The sequence below is a fragment of the Rutilus rutilus genome (assembly GCF_951802725.1).
Source record: "Rutilus rutilus genome assembly, chromosome: 11".
NCBI classification, from domain to species: domain Eukaryota; kingdom Metazoa; phylum Chordata; class Actinopteri; order Cypriniformes; family Leuciscidae; genus Rutilus; species Rutilus rutilus.
In genome coordinates, this window is record NC_140216.1 from 40,682,964 (window position 1) to 40,701,096 (window position 18,133).

Here is an 18,133-nt window from a genome sequence, read left to right on the forward strand (position 1 = left end):
TGTGTTTTATTGTGTTTATATGAGGCATTCATTTAGTTTTGTATAGTGTTTATTTATTACGATATTAATATTTTATGTGGATCGTTCGCCGGTTCCCGCCTCCCTCTTCCCTGAACTTTGAATATTGCTACATTGGTGCTGAAAGCAGGAAGGAGGAATGTGAAGCATCATGTGATTTAACAAAGCAGTGAATATTATGTAAATTTCTTGGTTTTACTGCTGTTTATTTGATCAGACAATATATTTAACATAGAAGACCTGATTACATTTTTATTAAATCAAGCTTTATGTGCCACAGAAGAGATTTACATTTATATTTTCTCTTGAAAACAGCTTATACATACATTTTAATGCTCCTCAATTGAATATATAACATCTAAAGATTTAGCCATACACAATGTTCATCTTTAACACGGGTCACCTCAATCATTTAAGACTGTTCAAGTTTCTCTGGTGCTAAGGACACCATTTACCACAACATCTCAGTTTCTCTGAAATGAAAGTAGATCAGACCAACAGGAAAAGCATCTGAGACACATTTGTGTATTTTTAATTTGTGGTAAACTTACAGCAATGCAATGCGCTGGGTTATATTGAGTTAGATTGTAAAATAAAGCACACAAATGTGTAATTTAGCTGATCAGAGCTTCTTGTTTTGCTGCTCTCCATCCTTTCTGCTGTCCACGATGGTAAATGATTCCTCCTGCGATGAATGTAGTCAGAAAAAACACAAACACAGCCAGTCCAACACCACCGAACATCAACACACGCTCCGTCACCGTCACCTCGTCTACAGAGACAGAAGAGTTACTCACATTCAAACAACCAGACAGTTTTAACTCATAGACAGATTTAGTGGTGGGTTTCCATTAATTAAACAATCAAGATAACAACCAATGTGTTACCTGGGATTTCAACTTCTGCTTTTGGCTCTTCTGTTAAAAAAAGACCTGTAAATATATGAACTGTTTAACAAACTGAAAAAACATTGTTTTAGTTCTTAGTTGTATATGGGAGAGTGGATTAAAATGAGTTTTTACTGTTTTTAAAGGGATGGTTCGGAGTAAAATCAACCTAGGGCCCTTTGCACCATGACCTCGAGCCAAACATCCCCCAGAAGCCTTTTCTCCCTCGGTCGAACATTATTAAAGTGAGAGCTTATTTAGAGACATCAGCCGGATGGCTTAGTGCAGGTGCTAATGGATCCAAGGCTGTATCTGGTAAATTACCCCACTAATAATGCCCAGAATGGACCAAACTTCTACAGTAGTACAAATAGGTTCTGTACTCATAAAACGAGGCATTAGAAAGTTTGTAAGTACATCAGAAGTTTTATTTAAATAACACTTTCCTGACGGCTCATGCTAACGCTAACCCAGACATCGACGTCACTACAGTGATTTGGGAAAAGCCTGTAAAAGTCTTGCGCGATCACCTGAAAAAGTTGCTGAAAAAGTTTTTTGGTATATCCACATTTTTTTATTCTTTTTCCCGAAGTGTTGACAACTTAGTGTTAACTAATAATTGTTACTGGTACTACCAAAAAAATATTAGTGCATTCCTGGACCTGGCCGTCGTTACACTACATCCTTATGCATCGCTTTCTGCCAGGACTTTTACGGGCTTTTCCCAAATCACAGAAGTAACGTCGATGTCCGGGTTAGCGGTAGCATGAGCCGTCAGGCAAGTGTTATTTAAATAAACTTCTGATGTACTTACAAACTTTCCAATGCCTTGTTTTATGAGTACAGAACCTATTTGTACTACTGTAGAAGTTTGGTACCATTCTGGGCATTATTAGTGCGGTAATTTACCAGATGGATCCATTAGCGCCTGCACTAAGCCATCCGGCTGATATCTCTAAATGAGCTCTAACTTTAATAACGTTCAATCAAGGGAGAAAAGGCTTCTGGGGGGTGTTTGGCTCGAGGTCATGGTGCAAAGGACCCTAGGTTGAAATTACTCCAAACCATCACTTTAAGTTGTGCTTTATGCAATATAAACAATGCATAATGACATTTTGTGTATCCAAACTTTTCGTCTACAGAGACAGAAGAGTTATTCATATTCATACAACCAGACAGTTTTAACTCATAACCAGATTTAGTGGTGGGTTTCCATTAATTAACAATAAAGATAACAACCAATATGTGTCCTGGGATTTCAACTTCTGCTTTTGGCTCTTCTGTTAAAAAAAGTCCTGTAAATATATGAACAGTTTAACACACACATAAAAAAAACATTGTTTAGTTGTTAGTTTTAAATGGGAGAGTGGATTAAAAATGAGCTTTTACTGTTTTTCAGTTGTGCTTTATGCAATATAAACAATGCATAATGACAGTTTGTGTGTCCAAACTTTTAATTGATAGTGTATGTTTGTGATCCGTAAATATAATCTGATATGCAAAAAAAAAAAAGACAAGTGTATAAAATCTATTTAGCAAACATCTACACTTTTCCCACCCATGCATTTCTCTCAAACAGCCAATACACTGATAAGTTTGTGAAGATATAATGAGAAAAACTGAAATCTGTTACCTTCAATCTCCAGTCTGATGGGTTTGTCGAAGTGCATCTCTGGAGCGTCAGACTTTATTCCACAGAAATAAAGTCCTGAATCTGATTCTGTTACTCCAGAAATAGTTAAAGAGACTCTGGTGACCCAACCGTCTGCTGTTATTTCCATGCGATTGCTGTTTGGATTGTAGTTGGTCAGGAGATTTCTCCCGGTTTTGTCCTTCTCAGCAGAAATCAGCAGAACGAGCTCATCAGATCTGAGATGATACCAGGCGACTTCATATCTGTTTCTCATAATGCAGTTCAGAGTGATGTTTTCTCCCATCCGAACTCTCACATCAGAAGATCCTCCTGCCGACAAATCTGGAGAGACATTGATAAACACACAGATCCTTTTAGACTATGTTAATAGCTATTGTATTTGAGATTGATATGTTAAATTTCTTGAATGCTTGAAATATAATATATTTACCACTGGATGTGATTTGCATAATCCAACAAGAAAATACACAGAAGAAAATGACTTTCTCCATTGTATCTGTTGCTCATAAAAGGTGTTGATCAAACTAAGGTTTCAGATCAATGCAGAGACACTTAAACCACAAAGTGTTTCCACTTCCTTTCAAGAGCAAACTAAAGCTTTGAATAATAGTCTCTATATCAGATCAAGTGTTGCATCCTCACATCAAACCTAGACTGAAAAATCTTTGATTTCTCAATGGAATTTTTATTACTGAATGTGGTTTATTAGCTTGCATAGACGCTTAGCTTACAAAATCATACATTTTCCAGGTGTCATTCAGTGAAGCTTTATGAACAGCTTACATACTTTTTATTACTTAAAGCTACACTAAAGATAATTTTTTCCCTTAAAATATGTTTCCAAAATCGTTTCAGTGATTCATGAAGTTCGAATGAGACATAAGAAACTACAAATTCGACTTGCTTTACAATAGTCATTATTTAGATTTTCTTCGTTTCTGATGTCGCAATGTACACAATACTTTCATAAAATCATACTACTCTACCTTGTCTGTGGACATCGTTCATTCCAAAGCCGGTGCTGGATAAACAACGAGTGTGTGTGTGACGGTAGGCTGCGGGCGGCGAAATCATTTACGACAGCGGTAATGGACAATTCCGATTCCAACCTGTAGGGGGACCGAAGAGGAAAAATTCTTTAGTGTTGCTTTAATAATTTTGATCATATTACATTAAAATCTATTAAAAAAAAACAAAACAAAAAAACAAATACAAATCATGTCTCTTCCTGATTTATATAATGTAACATGAGTGTATAACTTTATACAGGCACCAGTGTCATGTTAACATGTAATGTGTAAGCGTTATGGTTAAAGAAACACTCCACCGTTTTTTGAAATGGCTTATTCACCGTCTTTCCTACATTTAGATAGGTTGTAACTGCCTGTCGCCAGTTTATTTCTGTATTAGCACTTTTACTATTTTGTTTCTTCTGAATTTAATGTTAAGAGTAAGACGGAACTAATTATTGGTTCCGCCCAGAGGTTTCCGGCCGGGCGCTTTTGAGCGACGCACGGAGAAAAACTTTACGGCGAAAGAGACTGATTATTCCGCTGTTGTCGTGTTTAAGTGCATACATTTACAAGAAAATAGACAGAAGAAGATACGGGAGATCTGAAAGGATGTTTAGCACCTCTTTGTGATAAGCAGCAATGAGGTTTGTTAACTGTTTATTTTGCTATAAGGGTGTTTGTGTTGACATATGTTTTTCATGTGCCATTTTTTCTGATGTATAACATATAAAGTGTCTAGCTGTATATGGGCTGGATTATAACACAATATGTTGAGACATGCATTAGTATTTATTTATTTTCTTTAAACCAGTTCTCACGGGTTGACCAACATTAAAGCCCTGTAAACCAAGACCTCTTGCCTCATGCCTGTCACTGGGGGAGCTACAGTGAGAACTCATCTGCTCTGCATGAGTAGACGAGGAAGACAGTACCAAAGAGCCGTGATCCATGGGCAAGAAGGGACATCTCTACATCCAAGAGTGTGCATCTGCCCCTGACATTTACACATCTGCAGCATCCACAGAATAATCCAGGTGCCTTACCACAAATCCAGCTGAAGCCAAGAAGCTTAAATATTTTCCACAAGAGACTGTGACATATTTTTGCCTTTATATTCATACGGTATAGTTGCTTGCATGTTTAAGTGTTAACTAAGCTGCAACTAAAAGACTTGAAATGAAAATGTTCTGCATAATAGACTGAATTTTGCATTTCACAGATATTGATTTGTGTGAAGTAGATGTGAATATTTTCTAAAAACTAATACTAGTAGTTGAAAGTTTATAAATGTGAATAGCTATTGAGAAGTGAATCACTTAGCTTCTTGCCAAATTACATTTAACCCAAAATTAAGTACACCAAGTAACAATGTCAGAGCCTAGTCATACATCTAGCAGAAAGCAGGTTAGTGCAGGGAAAAATATAGAGCAGCAGTGCATAGACATGCAACCACAGGCCACTAAAGGCACAAGAGCTGATGACCACACTTCCTCACAAGAACCACGAAGGAGCCAAAGAGTCCGAAAATTAACGGAAAAGGGCCAAGAACTGTACAGTGAGCAAATAAGAAGATTTGCTCACCGTTTCACTGTGAGCTATGAGGAGTGGAAGGCTATCGCTAAGGACGCCAAGCAAGCCCTAAGTGGACAATGCTCTAACAACCTGCTACATGAATACATCAGCAAAGTAAGCGTAGCCTCAAAAAATCTGAACATTGCTTATGAAGAGTTGAGGCACATAGACAACCCTGATCAGGACACACGTCGCAGAATTGACACCTGTGATGCAGTAACCAGGAAGATCATCCAAAGTGCAAAAGATCGTTTGGAGACAGCAGATAACGGTGGAGGAAATGAAGAACAAGGCCACAGGGCGACATCGTCTATATTCAGGTCTGTAGCCTCAGACAAGAAAAGTGTCAAATCCCAATTCACTAAGTCCTCTCATGCTCAAGGCAGCTCCAGACATTCAAGTCGGATTTCTGCTAGCAGACATGATGCCGCTGCTGAAGTTGCTGCCAATGAAGCTACTCTAGAAGTACTACTAGAACAAGAGTGTTGCATTGAGGAATTGGAAAAGCTTGAAGCTGAAGCTGCAGAGAGACAAAAGGTGCTAGATGCAAAGCGCAGACAACTGGAGCGACTAGAGACAGTTAAAAGGTTAAAAGCTGCTAAGGCACGTCAGCGAGTGTATGATCAGAGTGAGTGCTCAGATGAAGAAATAAGCAGTCTACTCCATCAAAGTGTCTGTATTAAGGAAAGGGAAGAAGCGAAACATGAAAATAATCTGTTGCAGCACCATTCCTCACCACAAGACTGGGCACACTCAAAGCAAGATGACAGCACAGCAGCTCTTGTTAGAGCACTTGCAGAGTCCATAAGTGCAGGTCGTCTTCCGATACCTGAACCAACAATATTCAGTGGCGACCCACTCAGATTCAATGACTGGAAGGTTTCGTTTCAGACACTCATTGATCGGAAAAACATTCCAACTGAAGAAAAGATATATTACTTGCGAAAGTATGTGGGTGGACCTGCTAAAAAGGCTATAGAGAGCTACTTCCTGCTTGGTTCAGAGTCAGCCTATCATGCAGCATGGAGGATCCTCGAGGAAAGATATGGGAATCCATTCCTCATAGCCAAAGCCTTCAGAGACAAGCTCGAGGGATGGCCCAAGATAAGCTCCAAAAGCAGTATCGAACTTCAAGAATTTGCTGATTTCCTTCGGAGCTGTGAGGCTGCTATGACTCAGATCAGAGGCCTCAATGTACTTAATGACTGCAATGAGAACCAGAAGTTACTTGCAAAACTTCCAGACTGGCTGACCTCGAGATGGAACAGAAAGGTAATAGAAGTCGAGGAAGAAAGTCACACATTCCCAAGCTTCCAGCAGTTTGTAGAGTTTCTCTCACGTGAAGCTAAGATTGCAAATAACCCAATAACATCTTTCCATGCTCTGAAACCTGTTGAAGATAAGCAGATCAAGGTTTTAAAGAACAGAGCTGTAGGAGCTAAAGTACTAGCAACTAACTCAGATGAAAAGGCTTCCTCCACAAGCTGTTTCTTTTGTGAGAAGTCAGGTCACAGTCTACACAAGTGTTGGAAATTTATGGATAAGACCATCTCTGAGCGAATCAAGTTTGTTCAAGGGATGAAGTTGTGCTTTGGCTGTCTGAAGCCTGGCCATCGCTCAAAAGAGTGTGAAAATAGGAAGATCTGCGATACTTGTGAGAAAGGACATCCAACCTGCCTACACGATAATCGCAGCAAAGAAAGAGGAATGTCAACAAGGACTGGTAGGGAAATGGAGCGTGACAAGTCAAGAGAAGGAACAACAGATCGTTCACAAGAAAAGATGACAAGAACACCACGCGAGGTAACATCTAACAGAGTTATCCAGAACGTTAAAAGCACCCATACATCCTCAGTCATTCCTGTGTGGTTGTCAACTGCAAGTAAGCCAAATCATGAAGTTCTTGTGTACGCTCTCCTCGATACACAGAGTGACACGACCTTCATCCTTGAAGAGACAGCAAAGGTGCTTCACACTAAAGATGAACCAGTCCAGTTAAAGCTCTCCACGATGACTTCAAGAAATACAGTGGTGCCTAGCAGAAAGCTGACTGATCTACAAATAAGAGGATTCTACTCGGATAAGATAATCTCTCTGCCAGTAACTTACTCAAGAGAATTCATCCCTGCAAACAGAGATCATATTCCCACACCAGAGACTGCCAAGTCATGGTCTCACCTTGAGCACATTGCAGATGAAATTGCTCCTCTACAGAGCTGTGATGTCGGTCTACTAATTGGCTACAACTGTCCTCAAGCTCTTGTACCAAGACAAGTGGTTGCTGGAGAAGAAAGTGAGCCCTTTGCTCAGAGAACAGACCTGGGTTGGAGTATAGTTGGTTATGGCAACCCATGTCTTGACTTTGGAGATGCTTTTGGAACAAGTCACCATGTCATTGTGAAGCAAGTGATATCAGTTCTTCCAAATCTCCCAAGCGAAGTGCACTATGTCTGTAGAGCGCAGATCAAGGAACTAATCCTTCCAACAGACGTCATCAAGGTGTTGGAATCTGATTTTGTAGAAAGGGCTTCGGAAGATGAACACCTTTCTCAAGAGGATCTTCAGTTCATGTCAATTATGGAAAGTGGCATCAGACTCAAGGAAGACGGTCACTATGAAATGCCACTTCCCTTCAAGAAAGGAAGACCAAACTTACCAGATAACAAGATATGTGGCATCCACCGTCTCAGATGTCTGGAGAAAAAGTTAAAGGGAAATGAGCAGTACTACAAAGACTATAAGGCCTTCATGGATGAGACAATAGCTCGTGGAGATGCCGAGCTTGTCCCTGAAGAGGATGTCAGCAAGACTCCAGCGTGGTACATTCCCCACCATGGGGTGTATCATCCCCAAAAGCCTGGTAAGATCCGTGTCGTTTTCGACTGCTCCGTAAGGTTTCAAGGGACATCCCTGAATGACCATCTCCTGACTGGCCCAGAGTTAACGAACACCTTGGTGGGAGTTTTGTGTCGGTTCAGAAAGGGTCGTGTGGCAATTATGTGTGACATAGAACGTATGTTCCACCAGTTCCATGTTAAGAAAGAGGACCAAGATTATCTCAGATTCTTGTGGTGGAAGGATGGAGATCTTAAAGCCCAGCCCTCCATTTATCGAATGAAAGTCCACTTGTTCGGTGCAGCTTCATCACCTGGATGTGCTAACTATGGCCTGAAGCATCTTGCTGCTCAAGGACAAGAACGCTTTAGAGAAGAGACCATCAGGTTCATCCAGAAGAACTTCTACGTCGATGATGGATTGACAAGCGTAGAATCTGAAGACCAAGCAATCCAATTAGTGAAGGAAGCAAGAGAGCTTTGTCGCACAGGCAAACTTCGATTGCACAAGTTTATCTCCAACAGCAAAGAAGTCTTAGCCACAATTCCTGAGGAAGAGTGTGCTAAAGCTGTCAAGGATTTGACCATGATGTTGGGAGAACCACTGATAGAAAGAGCACTGGGGGTACAGTGGTGTGTGACTTCTGATGAGCTGCAGTTCAGAGTGGTTGTCAAAGAAAATCCACTTACACGCAGAGGGGTCCTGTCCACAGTTGCCTCTGTGTATGACCCACTTGGATTTGTGGCACCCTTCATCCTGGTAGGAAAGCAGATCCTGCAGCAGATGTGTCGTGATAAGCTCAGTTGGGATGATCCTTTGTCTGATGACCTTCGACCCCTGTGGGAGTCTTGGGTGCAAGATCTAAAAAACTTGGCTGAGGTGAGAGTCCAAAGATGCTATCTGCCATCAGGCTTCAAGGTCCAGCATTATGAGCTCCACCACTTCTCTGATGCTAGCGTGTCAGGCTATGGAGAGTGCTCGTATCTAAGAGCAGTCAGTACATCAGGCGAGGTCCACTGCTCCTTAGTCATGGGAAAGTCCAGAGTTGCTCCTACTAAAGTCATGACTATACCAAGACTCGAGCTGTCAGCAGCAGTGGTAGCAGTCCGGACCAGTGACATGCTTAAGAAAGAACTAGAAATAGACTGCCAACAAGAATGTTTCTGGACTGATTAAAAGGTTGTACTTGGGTACATCAGTAATGAAGCCAGAAGATTTCATGTTTTTGTAGCAAATAGAGTTGAGCGCATCAAACTAAGTACAGAGGCCGGACAATGGAGATATGTAGCTTCAGAAGACAACCCAGCTGACCACGCCTCAAGGGGTGTCACGGCAAAACAACTCACAGCTTCTAACTGGTTCACAGGTCCAGACTTTCTTTGGCAGAAAGAGTTACCAACTGGAGTTGTCATGGTGGGAGAGATCGAGAGCAGTGACCCAGAGGTCAAGAAAGCTCAGGTTCATGACACTCAGGCAAAAGAAGCAAAAACACTTCTAGAGCGTCTGCACAAGTTCTCAGACTGGGCAAGATTGGTGAAAGCTGTTGCCAGACTCAAGCGCCGTGCTAAGGAAATCAAAGGTCTCAAGCCAAAGTCCTGTGAGGCCTCGAGCTTGGAGGAAAGGAAAGAGGCGGAGCTGACCATAATCAAGATGGTGCAGGAAGCAACTTTCTCTCAAGAAATTCAACGCCTTAGACATCATAAGGAGACAAAGCTCAAAGACAAAGCCAACCAGCTGCACAAACTATGTCCGTTCCTAGATGATCAAGGTGTAATCAGAGTAGGAGGCCGCTTAGCTCATGCTGCCCTACATCCACACGTGAGGCATCCAGCAATCCTTCCTAGAGACAGTCATGTTTCTGCATTGCTCGTCAAGCACTATCATGAAAGAGTGTACCATCAAGGTCGAGGAATGACTATTAATGAACTCCGAGCCAATGGCATATGGATCTTGGGTTGCAGCAAGCTTGTTTCATCCCATATTCACAAGTGCACAAGTTGCAGAAAGTTTAGAAGATGCACAGAGCAACAAAGGATGGCAGACCTTCCAGAAGAGCGGATGGAAACAACTGCTCCATTCACTTACTGTGGAATGGACTGCTTCGGACCGTTTCACATTAAGGAAGGAAGAAAGGAGCTAAAGCGTTATGGGCTGTTGCTCACCTGCATGTGTTCCAGAGGAGTTCACATTGAAGCACTTGATGACTTGACCTCAGATGCCTTTATCAATGCTCTGCGTTCATTCATCGCCATTCGTGGATCAGTAAGGCAGATAAGGTGTGATCAAGGGACAAACTTTGTTGGAGCAAGGCGTGAGTTCATTGAAGCATTGAAACAGATGGATCAAGAGGAGCTCAAAGATTTGGGGTGCGAGTTCGTCATGAACACCCCGGCCTCAAGTCATATGGGTGGGGTCTGGGAAAGACAGATCCGCACTATCAGAAGTGTCCTGGCGTCCATTCTACAACAGTCATCCAGACAACTTGACTCCTCTTCCCTAAGAACATTTCTTTATGAGGCCATGGCGGTTGTGAATAGCAGACCTCTAACCACTGATAATCTGAACGATTCTACTAGTCCAGAGCCCTTGACACCAAACCACATCTTGACCATGAAATCCACAATCATTCTCCCTCCTCCTGGAAAGTTTGTCAAGGAGGATCTCTACCTCCGCAGAAGATGGCGCAGAGTTCAACTCTTAACCAACAACTTTTGGGTACGATGGAGAAAGGAGTACCTCTTAAATCTCCAACACAGACAGAAGTGGACCAAAAATCGCAGAAATGCAAAGGTCGGTGACATTGTTCTGTTACAAGATGCTGCTACACCACGAAACCAATGGAAGCTAGCAAGAGTCATCGAGGTGTATCCTGGAAGCGATGAAAGAGTGAGGAGACTCAAGTTACTCATCAGTGACTCCTCCCTGGATGGAAGAGGAAAGCGTACATCCAAACCTGTTTACCTGGAGAGACCCATTCAGAAAACAGTTACATTGGTAGAAGCAGACTGATGGTTCTATCATACACTCAAACACAGTTTATTAGTTGTTTATTAGGATAGAGCTTAGTTTAGTTTATTAGGATAGAATTCATTTTAATTTATTCATGCAATATGTTTGTCTCCAAGTTTAAGAAATCACTTGTGATTTGGTGGGAGTGTAACTGCCTGTCGCCAGTTTATTTCTGTATTAGCACTTTTACTATTTTGTTTCTTCTGAATTTAATGTTAAGAGTAAGACGGAACTAATTATTGGTTCCGCCCAGAGGTTTCCGGCCGGGCGCTTTTGAGCGACGCACGGAGAAAAACTTTACGGCGAAAGAGACTGATTATTCCGCTGTTGTCGTGTTTAAGTGCATACATTTACAAGAAAATAGACAGAAGAAGATACGGGAGATCTGAAAGGATGTTTAGCACCTCTTTGTGATAAGCAGCAATGAGGTTTGTTAACTGTTTATTTTGCTATAAGGGTGTTTGTGTTGACATATGTTTTTCATGTGCCATTTTTTCTGATGTATAACATATAAAGTGTCTAGCTGTATATGGGCTGGATTATAACACAATATGTTGAGACATGCATTAGCATTATTTTGTTAATTTATTTATTTATTTTCTTTAAACCAGTTCTCACGGGTTGACCAACATTAAAGCCCTGTAAACCAAGACCTCTTGCCTCATGCCTGTCACTGGGGGAGCTACATAGGTGGCCAAACGCATTTTTGTCACAGTGCATGCATTGTTTTAGTTTGGAAGCGCCACCGCTAGCTTAGCTTAGCATAATGAATGGAATCCTTTGTTGCCAGCTAGCATGTCATGAGTAAAAGTGATCAAAAAAAAAAGATATATCACACTCACCACCAGTTCATGTTGGCTCTCATCTAGTGGTGTAGTCTATTTTTTTTTTTTTTTTTTAGTGAGTATACTGTAATTAGATAGATTTTATTATTATTATTATTATTATTATTATTTTAAAATACATTTTACTGTGCAATAAGTAAAATGCAGGTCCGGATTGGCTAATCGGGAGCACCGGGAGAATTCCTGGGGGAATTCCGGTCTGTTTTATTGGCCAGGGGGGCCGGTGCTGCAGTCACAGCTCAGTCCCACTATTTTTTTATTATTATTTTCTCAGCTAAAGTAAACAGCTGTTTTACGATAGAAGTTTTAAACGACCGACAGAAATTATCCGTTTGCAAAGACTGTATCAATCAAAGCTCAGCTTTGTGAAGGGGAGATTTACAGGTCAAGATAGAGAGACTGAGAGAAGAAGAAAGATAGAAGGTGATAGAGATGAGAGGGGAGAGCAGGTATAGCCTATTGCATACTGTGCCCAGATTAAAATAACTTTATTACAATGGATTCCTATTTAACACAGATATATTGTTCTTTGCCAATGCCAGTGGAAACTATAAGCTCAATTTAATGTTTAATTAATATGCCCCCAAACCCCCCTAGCAAGATCACTTTTTGGACCTCGGTATTTATAAAACCCTGCGTATAGCTATTGCACTGAATATAAAAAGATATTTTTGAAAAATACAATGAATTACAAGCCTGTAGAGAACAGTGCACTATTGCAGACTCATATACTGAGGTTTTAATTACACTATTTTAAAATAGTCAGTCGTGAACTAAAGTGGGCCGGTCTAAGGCATGAAACTCCAGGGCTGAAAATGAGTCCCACTCCGGTAGCCTGGGAAAACCCTGACGAACTTCTGGCAAATTTGATATTTGTTCTGGAAATCTGGCCAAGAGCCCATTCAAGCCCATTTCCAATTTTTCCTAATCGAGGCACCAATCACAAACATTGAGGCGGGCTTTACACAATGACGATCGCTCTGATTGGTTTTTGGTCTATCCAATTGTGCCCAGAGGCATTTGGTGACGCCCCTTTGGAAATGGACTGTGAATGAAGCTTCCCCAAACCCACTCTCAGTTACGATAAAGAAGAGTCTGGTGTCAACCAGGCTACCACTCCGGCCATGATTCAGACATATACTAAGTGCACTCACGCCGTGCGCTTTGGATCATGCTCTTAGATCCTTAACAATATGGCCCCTTAAGCTTCTCCCATCTTAAATCTTTCAAACCAGATATATTGTTTTTTTTAAAGAAATACATTTAAGACTTGGATAATCACAATAGCCGTCAGTCTGACGCATGCATTTTTGGCTTGCTCCTCTCAATACTGGGCATTGGTTTTTAAAACTCTCAGTGAAGCCCTTGAGGTGACACTGAAATCATGTTCTTCAAAAGCTGTTTTCAGACCTCCCGGTGACACTATAACCATTACGCAACCCAGAGGGACATTCCTTTAGTTGAGTTGGAAATCCCCTACCCCTGGAAGATGTGCTGTTCTTTTTAAATTAGAAAAGATCAAATGTACACCAAGGGGATCTGTGGACAGATTTGACTTAAAGTGGGAACCCATTTTATCATTTGTCAACAATCAATTAGAATAATTCTACCTGACATGAAAATTACAAACAAATATTCTACAACCCATTATAATTGACTGGGAAAACAGAAGAGTTATCATGACAGATAATCACACTTCACATTAACAGGGATAATATGTTTTGCTGAGTGTCAAAATAATAACTGGCCACAATACAGGCGTCTCCCAAACTTTCAATTTCAATTCTATTTATAGATTCAAGACACGGATCTATCATGATAAGAATTTAAATAAGAAACATCAAACTCTAAACTGAATCTTTGATGATTTATATGGAATAAATTATTCTATTGTAATCCTCAGAAAGTGTTTAGCTGCTACAAACCAATCCTCTCATCAAAGTAACCTTTGTGTTGGAAAAATCAGATAATTAGTCTAATAAGTCCAATGAATTGTTTTTTGAACCAGTTCATTGAAACGAACTGTCCGAAAGAACAGGTTCGTGGAAATAAATTTGACTTTACGTCACTATTACAAACTGTGGCTGTGTTAGTAAAGCGCACTACGAAGAACTCAAACAAGGATAGTCTTTAATCCAATAATCCACAACAGCATGCACAGGAGATCACAGCGAACAACGCAACTACATAAATCAAAAACCCACACAGAACAATGAATGGACAGGTAAATACACAGGTAATCAAAGTAAGAACAGATGAACTGAATCAGTAACTACAGAAACTAATAAGGGCATAAAAACACAGGCAGACCAGAACAAAAAAACAGTGGAATGAAACCAAAACAGAACCCGTTACATTAACATTTTGAAATTAATGCAGTACAAATCGACTGTCCTGTACACACACTTATAAAGCTGATGCACGTGTCTGAGCTCTCTGATGTTGTAGATATACTGTGTATGCTTTGTGACTTTGTATTCTTATGTTACTCAGTCACTCACTGAGCGGCTTTGTCCCGGAGCACGCACTGTTTTCTTTCTAGTCACGTGATTGCTTCAAGTCCGTGTCCATTTAGTCTACTAACATTTGTCCGTTTACTAAAAATTTTTGTTTGTTTTTTTGTTTCAAGTAAGCCTATAGCCTTTACATTATCATATATTCTGCCATATAAACTATATAAAAACATAAAATAATTAGGCCATCATTTGGCTCCAATTCTGTTGGTATTAATTAGAAGAATTATTAACATTATTGTTTTTGTTACATTTAATTTATTGCCACACTTTAATATGAACATTTTTATCATCAGAAAACGAAATACATTCAGCGCTGTCAGGCTTTTATTTGTGCTTAATGGATAAAACAACAGAGTTTATGGCTGCTGTAAATTGGACCTGCCACAAGATGGCGCTGTTTTAGACTCTCTTGATGCTTCAAGTCTTAGTTTCCTCCAAACAATCAGAGAAAAGCTTTAAAGATTTAAGAGGCTTCATTTCTCCATCCCTTGTGTAAAGTAAAGTGAGCAAAACCCAAACTGAACGTAACCCGCAAATGAAGCACTTCCTGAAATTGACATTTATATCAAAGATCAATCATTCATCTAATATATCAAGTATCATTTTCAACAGCCATAAACCAGTTAATTCATTTCAGTGTCAAGTTTTTTTTTTTTTAATAACACATTTGTATAGTAAAAACAAAGCTTTTGAATTGCATATATGAGCCATAAAAGCCTGATGTATAAATACTCAAAAAATACAAGTTTGCATGTTTTTTGTAAACACACACACACACACACACACACACACACACACACAGGATACTGGAAGCATTGTCATACACTGGAATGATGGTCTCATGGTTAATTCTCATATATAAATATATTGATAGGGATTTCTGTTGTGCTGTTCACAGCGATGGAACTGAACTTTTTCATTAAGTGCGATATTTGCCAACTACATTTAAAGGGACAGACACAATTATTATTTTATTTTTTTGCTCACTCTCAAAAAGTGACAACTTTAACATGCTATATAAAAATATCTGTGAGGTATTTTGAGCTAAAACTTCACACACACACTCTGGGGACATCAGAGACTTATTTTACATCTTGTGAAAAGGGCATTATACCACCGCTTTACTTCTTGTTCATTGAACTACTTTATAAAATCAGATTCACATTTACAATCATGCTGATATTCAGGAAGAACATGTGATGTTGCTTAACTATCATATTTGATATAAATATATGAGACGAAAATTCACAGAGGAGCATTTGTGCCTCATATATTGAATTCAGGGTCAATCTTTTGCAAAGTGAGTGTCATACTTTTGCATATCATTAAAACAACAATTACTATATTATCTTAGATTATATACTATATCACAGACCTCTAGCTGCAAAAGTATGTTGACAGAATCCTCTGTAGATCTGTTGATCTGAAGGCAGATTACAACTAACCAGTGTTGTCACCAGATGTTCTGGATTACTGTACAATATTGGGACATCCTGGTAGTCATCATCATGATCAGTGTTTCTGTGCTGATGTTGGTATTTCTTGTAGACAGCAAATATAATCCCAGCCAGAGCCAGCAGAGCTCCACACACTGACACAATAGTCCAATAGTCAAAGGCTCTACAGGTGAAAGGAGGAAGGAGGGAAGAGAACACAGTTTATTTTTTACATTCTTTTTTAAACTTTCTGCTTAAAGATTTTGTAAAGCTCTCAATGTCTCTCCTGTTTTACTTACTATTTTGTTCAGTATTATTCATTTTGTGATCAACATCTGTCATCTTTGAGTCTGATCTTGTACCAGATTCTGTAGATGATTTCAAAGGTTACTCACACTGTTCAAATCATGATGAATAAACTCAGCTGTAAAATCAGCTCAAATATTTCTCCTCCTCCACTGATGTTCTCTCGCCTGTGACTGAGACTGTGATCAAGGTTTCATTATTAGAGTCCAGAACTATGTATGTTCCAGTGTCACTGACTGTAAAATTACTAATGGTCAGGTTCATCTCTCCACAATCACTCGATCATCCAGCACCTTATCGTCTATCGTCCACTGGAGTTTCTCTCCACTCGCTCAGCATTGATCAACAGAGAATCAAAATGTAGCTCCTCGCCTGTTTTCACAGAGATCTCATCTGAGGGGAAACAGAACGACATTAATCATTATAATAATGGAGTCAATCAATCAAGACACATTAAGGATTAAGATGGGAAAGAAGCTTAAATCATAAAAGAAATTATATATATATATATATATACGGTGTATATATATATATATATATATATATATATATATATATATATATATACATATATATATATATATATATATATATATATATATATATATATACATATATATATATATATATATATCACATTCCTTTTTTAATCAGTTTGGACTTTACCATGAACGTGAAGATGGAACTTCAGCTCTTCTGAAAAATGGAGCATTTCAAATCTTAATAAGTATTTTCCAGGGTCACTGAAGTTAAGATCCTTCAGGATGATGTCACATGCTCCTGTTTTACATACTCGGACACTTTCATGCTTATATTCCTCATTCACACAAGCAGGGATGTCAGAAAAGTGTGTCGATTTTCCCCGTCTGACATAACGTCTTCGGCCTGATATTTACAATGCAGGGTGTTGCTTCCTCCCTTTATTCCTTCCACATGTTTAAGGGGGGTTTCTATAGGGGGGTTTCTATATGTCTGCAAACATAGATTAATTCAATATAAATCCCCAATATGAAAATTAAATGTGGTGTTTCTGAGTATTATAATTTATGTTAATAAAATAAATTAATTAATTATGTAAATAAAAAATGATGATTTATAAATAAAAATGATACTGACCGCTATAACTGATAAAGAAAAAACAGAAGCAGCAGCTTCAACCTGTCGAGAGAGAACAGAAGGGCTGTTGTGTGACAGATTCTTAGAAATTTATCTTGAGAAAAATATGAACACAGATAACTCAAAATTTTCCATTTCATTTTTTATTTAAAGATTTTGCATGAATATTTAACACATGTAGATCGTACATGATAAAAAAATATAAATAGTCTACATAATTATACATACATGTCACAACAACTACATTAAAAGCTTTGAACGTTCTAAAATCCTGACTAATGTAAAACATCATCTTAATCACCGTCGCTATAAATCACACGGATAACAATAGTCATAAAGACGTTGATTTATTTCCTTAGCATTGCTAGCGGGTTTAGTTTTCCACATTCAGAAAATAAAACTATTAGTATAATTAAGAATACAAAAACACACATTTTAAAACGTGAAAACTTACATGGTAAAAGTTCTGCACAGTTCTGAGTCAAAGCTTCATTAATCACTGAAGGTTTAGCGATAGTTAAAGGTAGTTAAAGGTAAATGTGAAAGTTTACAGTTGCGTGCTTTATTTTAAATATAGCCAAAATAGCTCCTTGTCGCAAAACATAAAAAAAAGTTGCAGTAACAATAAGAAAGTCGCTAAATTTAGCGACAAAATCCCATTGGCAACACTGCGCAACACACAGGCTGCAGTAACGCGTAATGACCACCAGGTGGACGTCATGTTATTGTATTTTTTCCTGAAGAAAATCAGGAAATTATTTAATTTAGCCTAATTCTCTTAATAATTAGTTGCATCATCATAATACAGTCAATCAGTAAACATGATTGTTCATTGCACGACATTTATGTGAAACCATTTTTGTTGTTCTTAAAACATTAAGGACATCATTGAAAATAGTTGTGATAAAGGTTTAGCATTGGTAATG

At 39.1% G+C, this 18,133-nt stretch overlaps 2 protein-coding genes and 1 long non-coding RNA gene across 4 annotated transcripts in view; 1 reads left to right on the top strand and 2 right to left on the bottom strand.

The window, feature by feature from the left end:
* Positions 1–215: 215 nt before the first annotated feature.
* The window catches only part of LOC311300339 (uncharacterized protein), a 171,029-nt gene continuing 153,111 nt past the window's right edge, over positions 216–18,133 (bottom strand). Inside the window, exons 1-4 of one of the 2 annotated variants that reach the window (XM_084424585.1) lie at positions 2,990–3,088; positions 2,539–2,880; positions 906–950; positions 216–790 (exon numbers count right to left, since the gene is read on the bottom strand). In XM_084424585.1, the coding sequence (XP_084280711.1) occupies positions 633–790; positions 906–950; positions 2,539–2,880; positions 2,990–3,050 (606 nt within the window). In that variant the 5' untranslated portion in view covers positions 3,051–3,088 and the 3' untranslated portion in view covers positions 216–632. Of the gene's footprint in view, positions 791–905; positions 951–2,538; positions 2,881–2,989; positions 3,089–18,133 lie in introns of those variants that run through there. The other variant, XM_084424587.1, reaches the window with a different exon arrangement.
* On the top strand, positions 9,196–11,675 carry LOC311300303 (uncharacterized protein). Its single transcript, XM_084424532.1, has 2 exons — positions 9,196–11,416; positions 11,600–11,675. The coding sequence occupies exon 1, from the start codon at positions 9,390–9,392 to the stop codon at positions 10,986–10,988; it is 1,599 nt and encodes a 532-aa protein (XP_084280658.1). The 5' UTR covers positions 9,196–9,389; the 3' UTR covers positions 10,989–11,416; positions 11,600–11,675.
* Positions 15,658–16,921, bottom strand: LOC311300379. The gene is made up of 3 exons (XR_014629282.1): positions 16,758–16,921; positions 16,085–16,484; positions 15,658–15,969 (listed from the first exon to the last, which is right to left on the bottom strand). It is a non-coding gene; the product is annotated as an uncharacterized lncRNA (long non-coding RNA).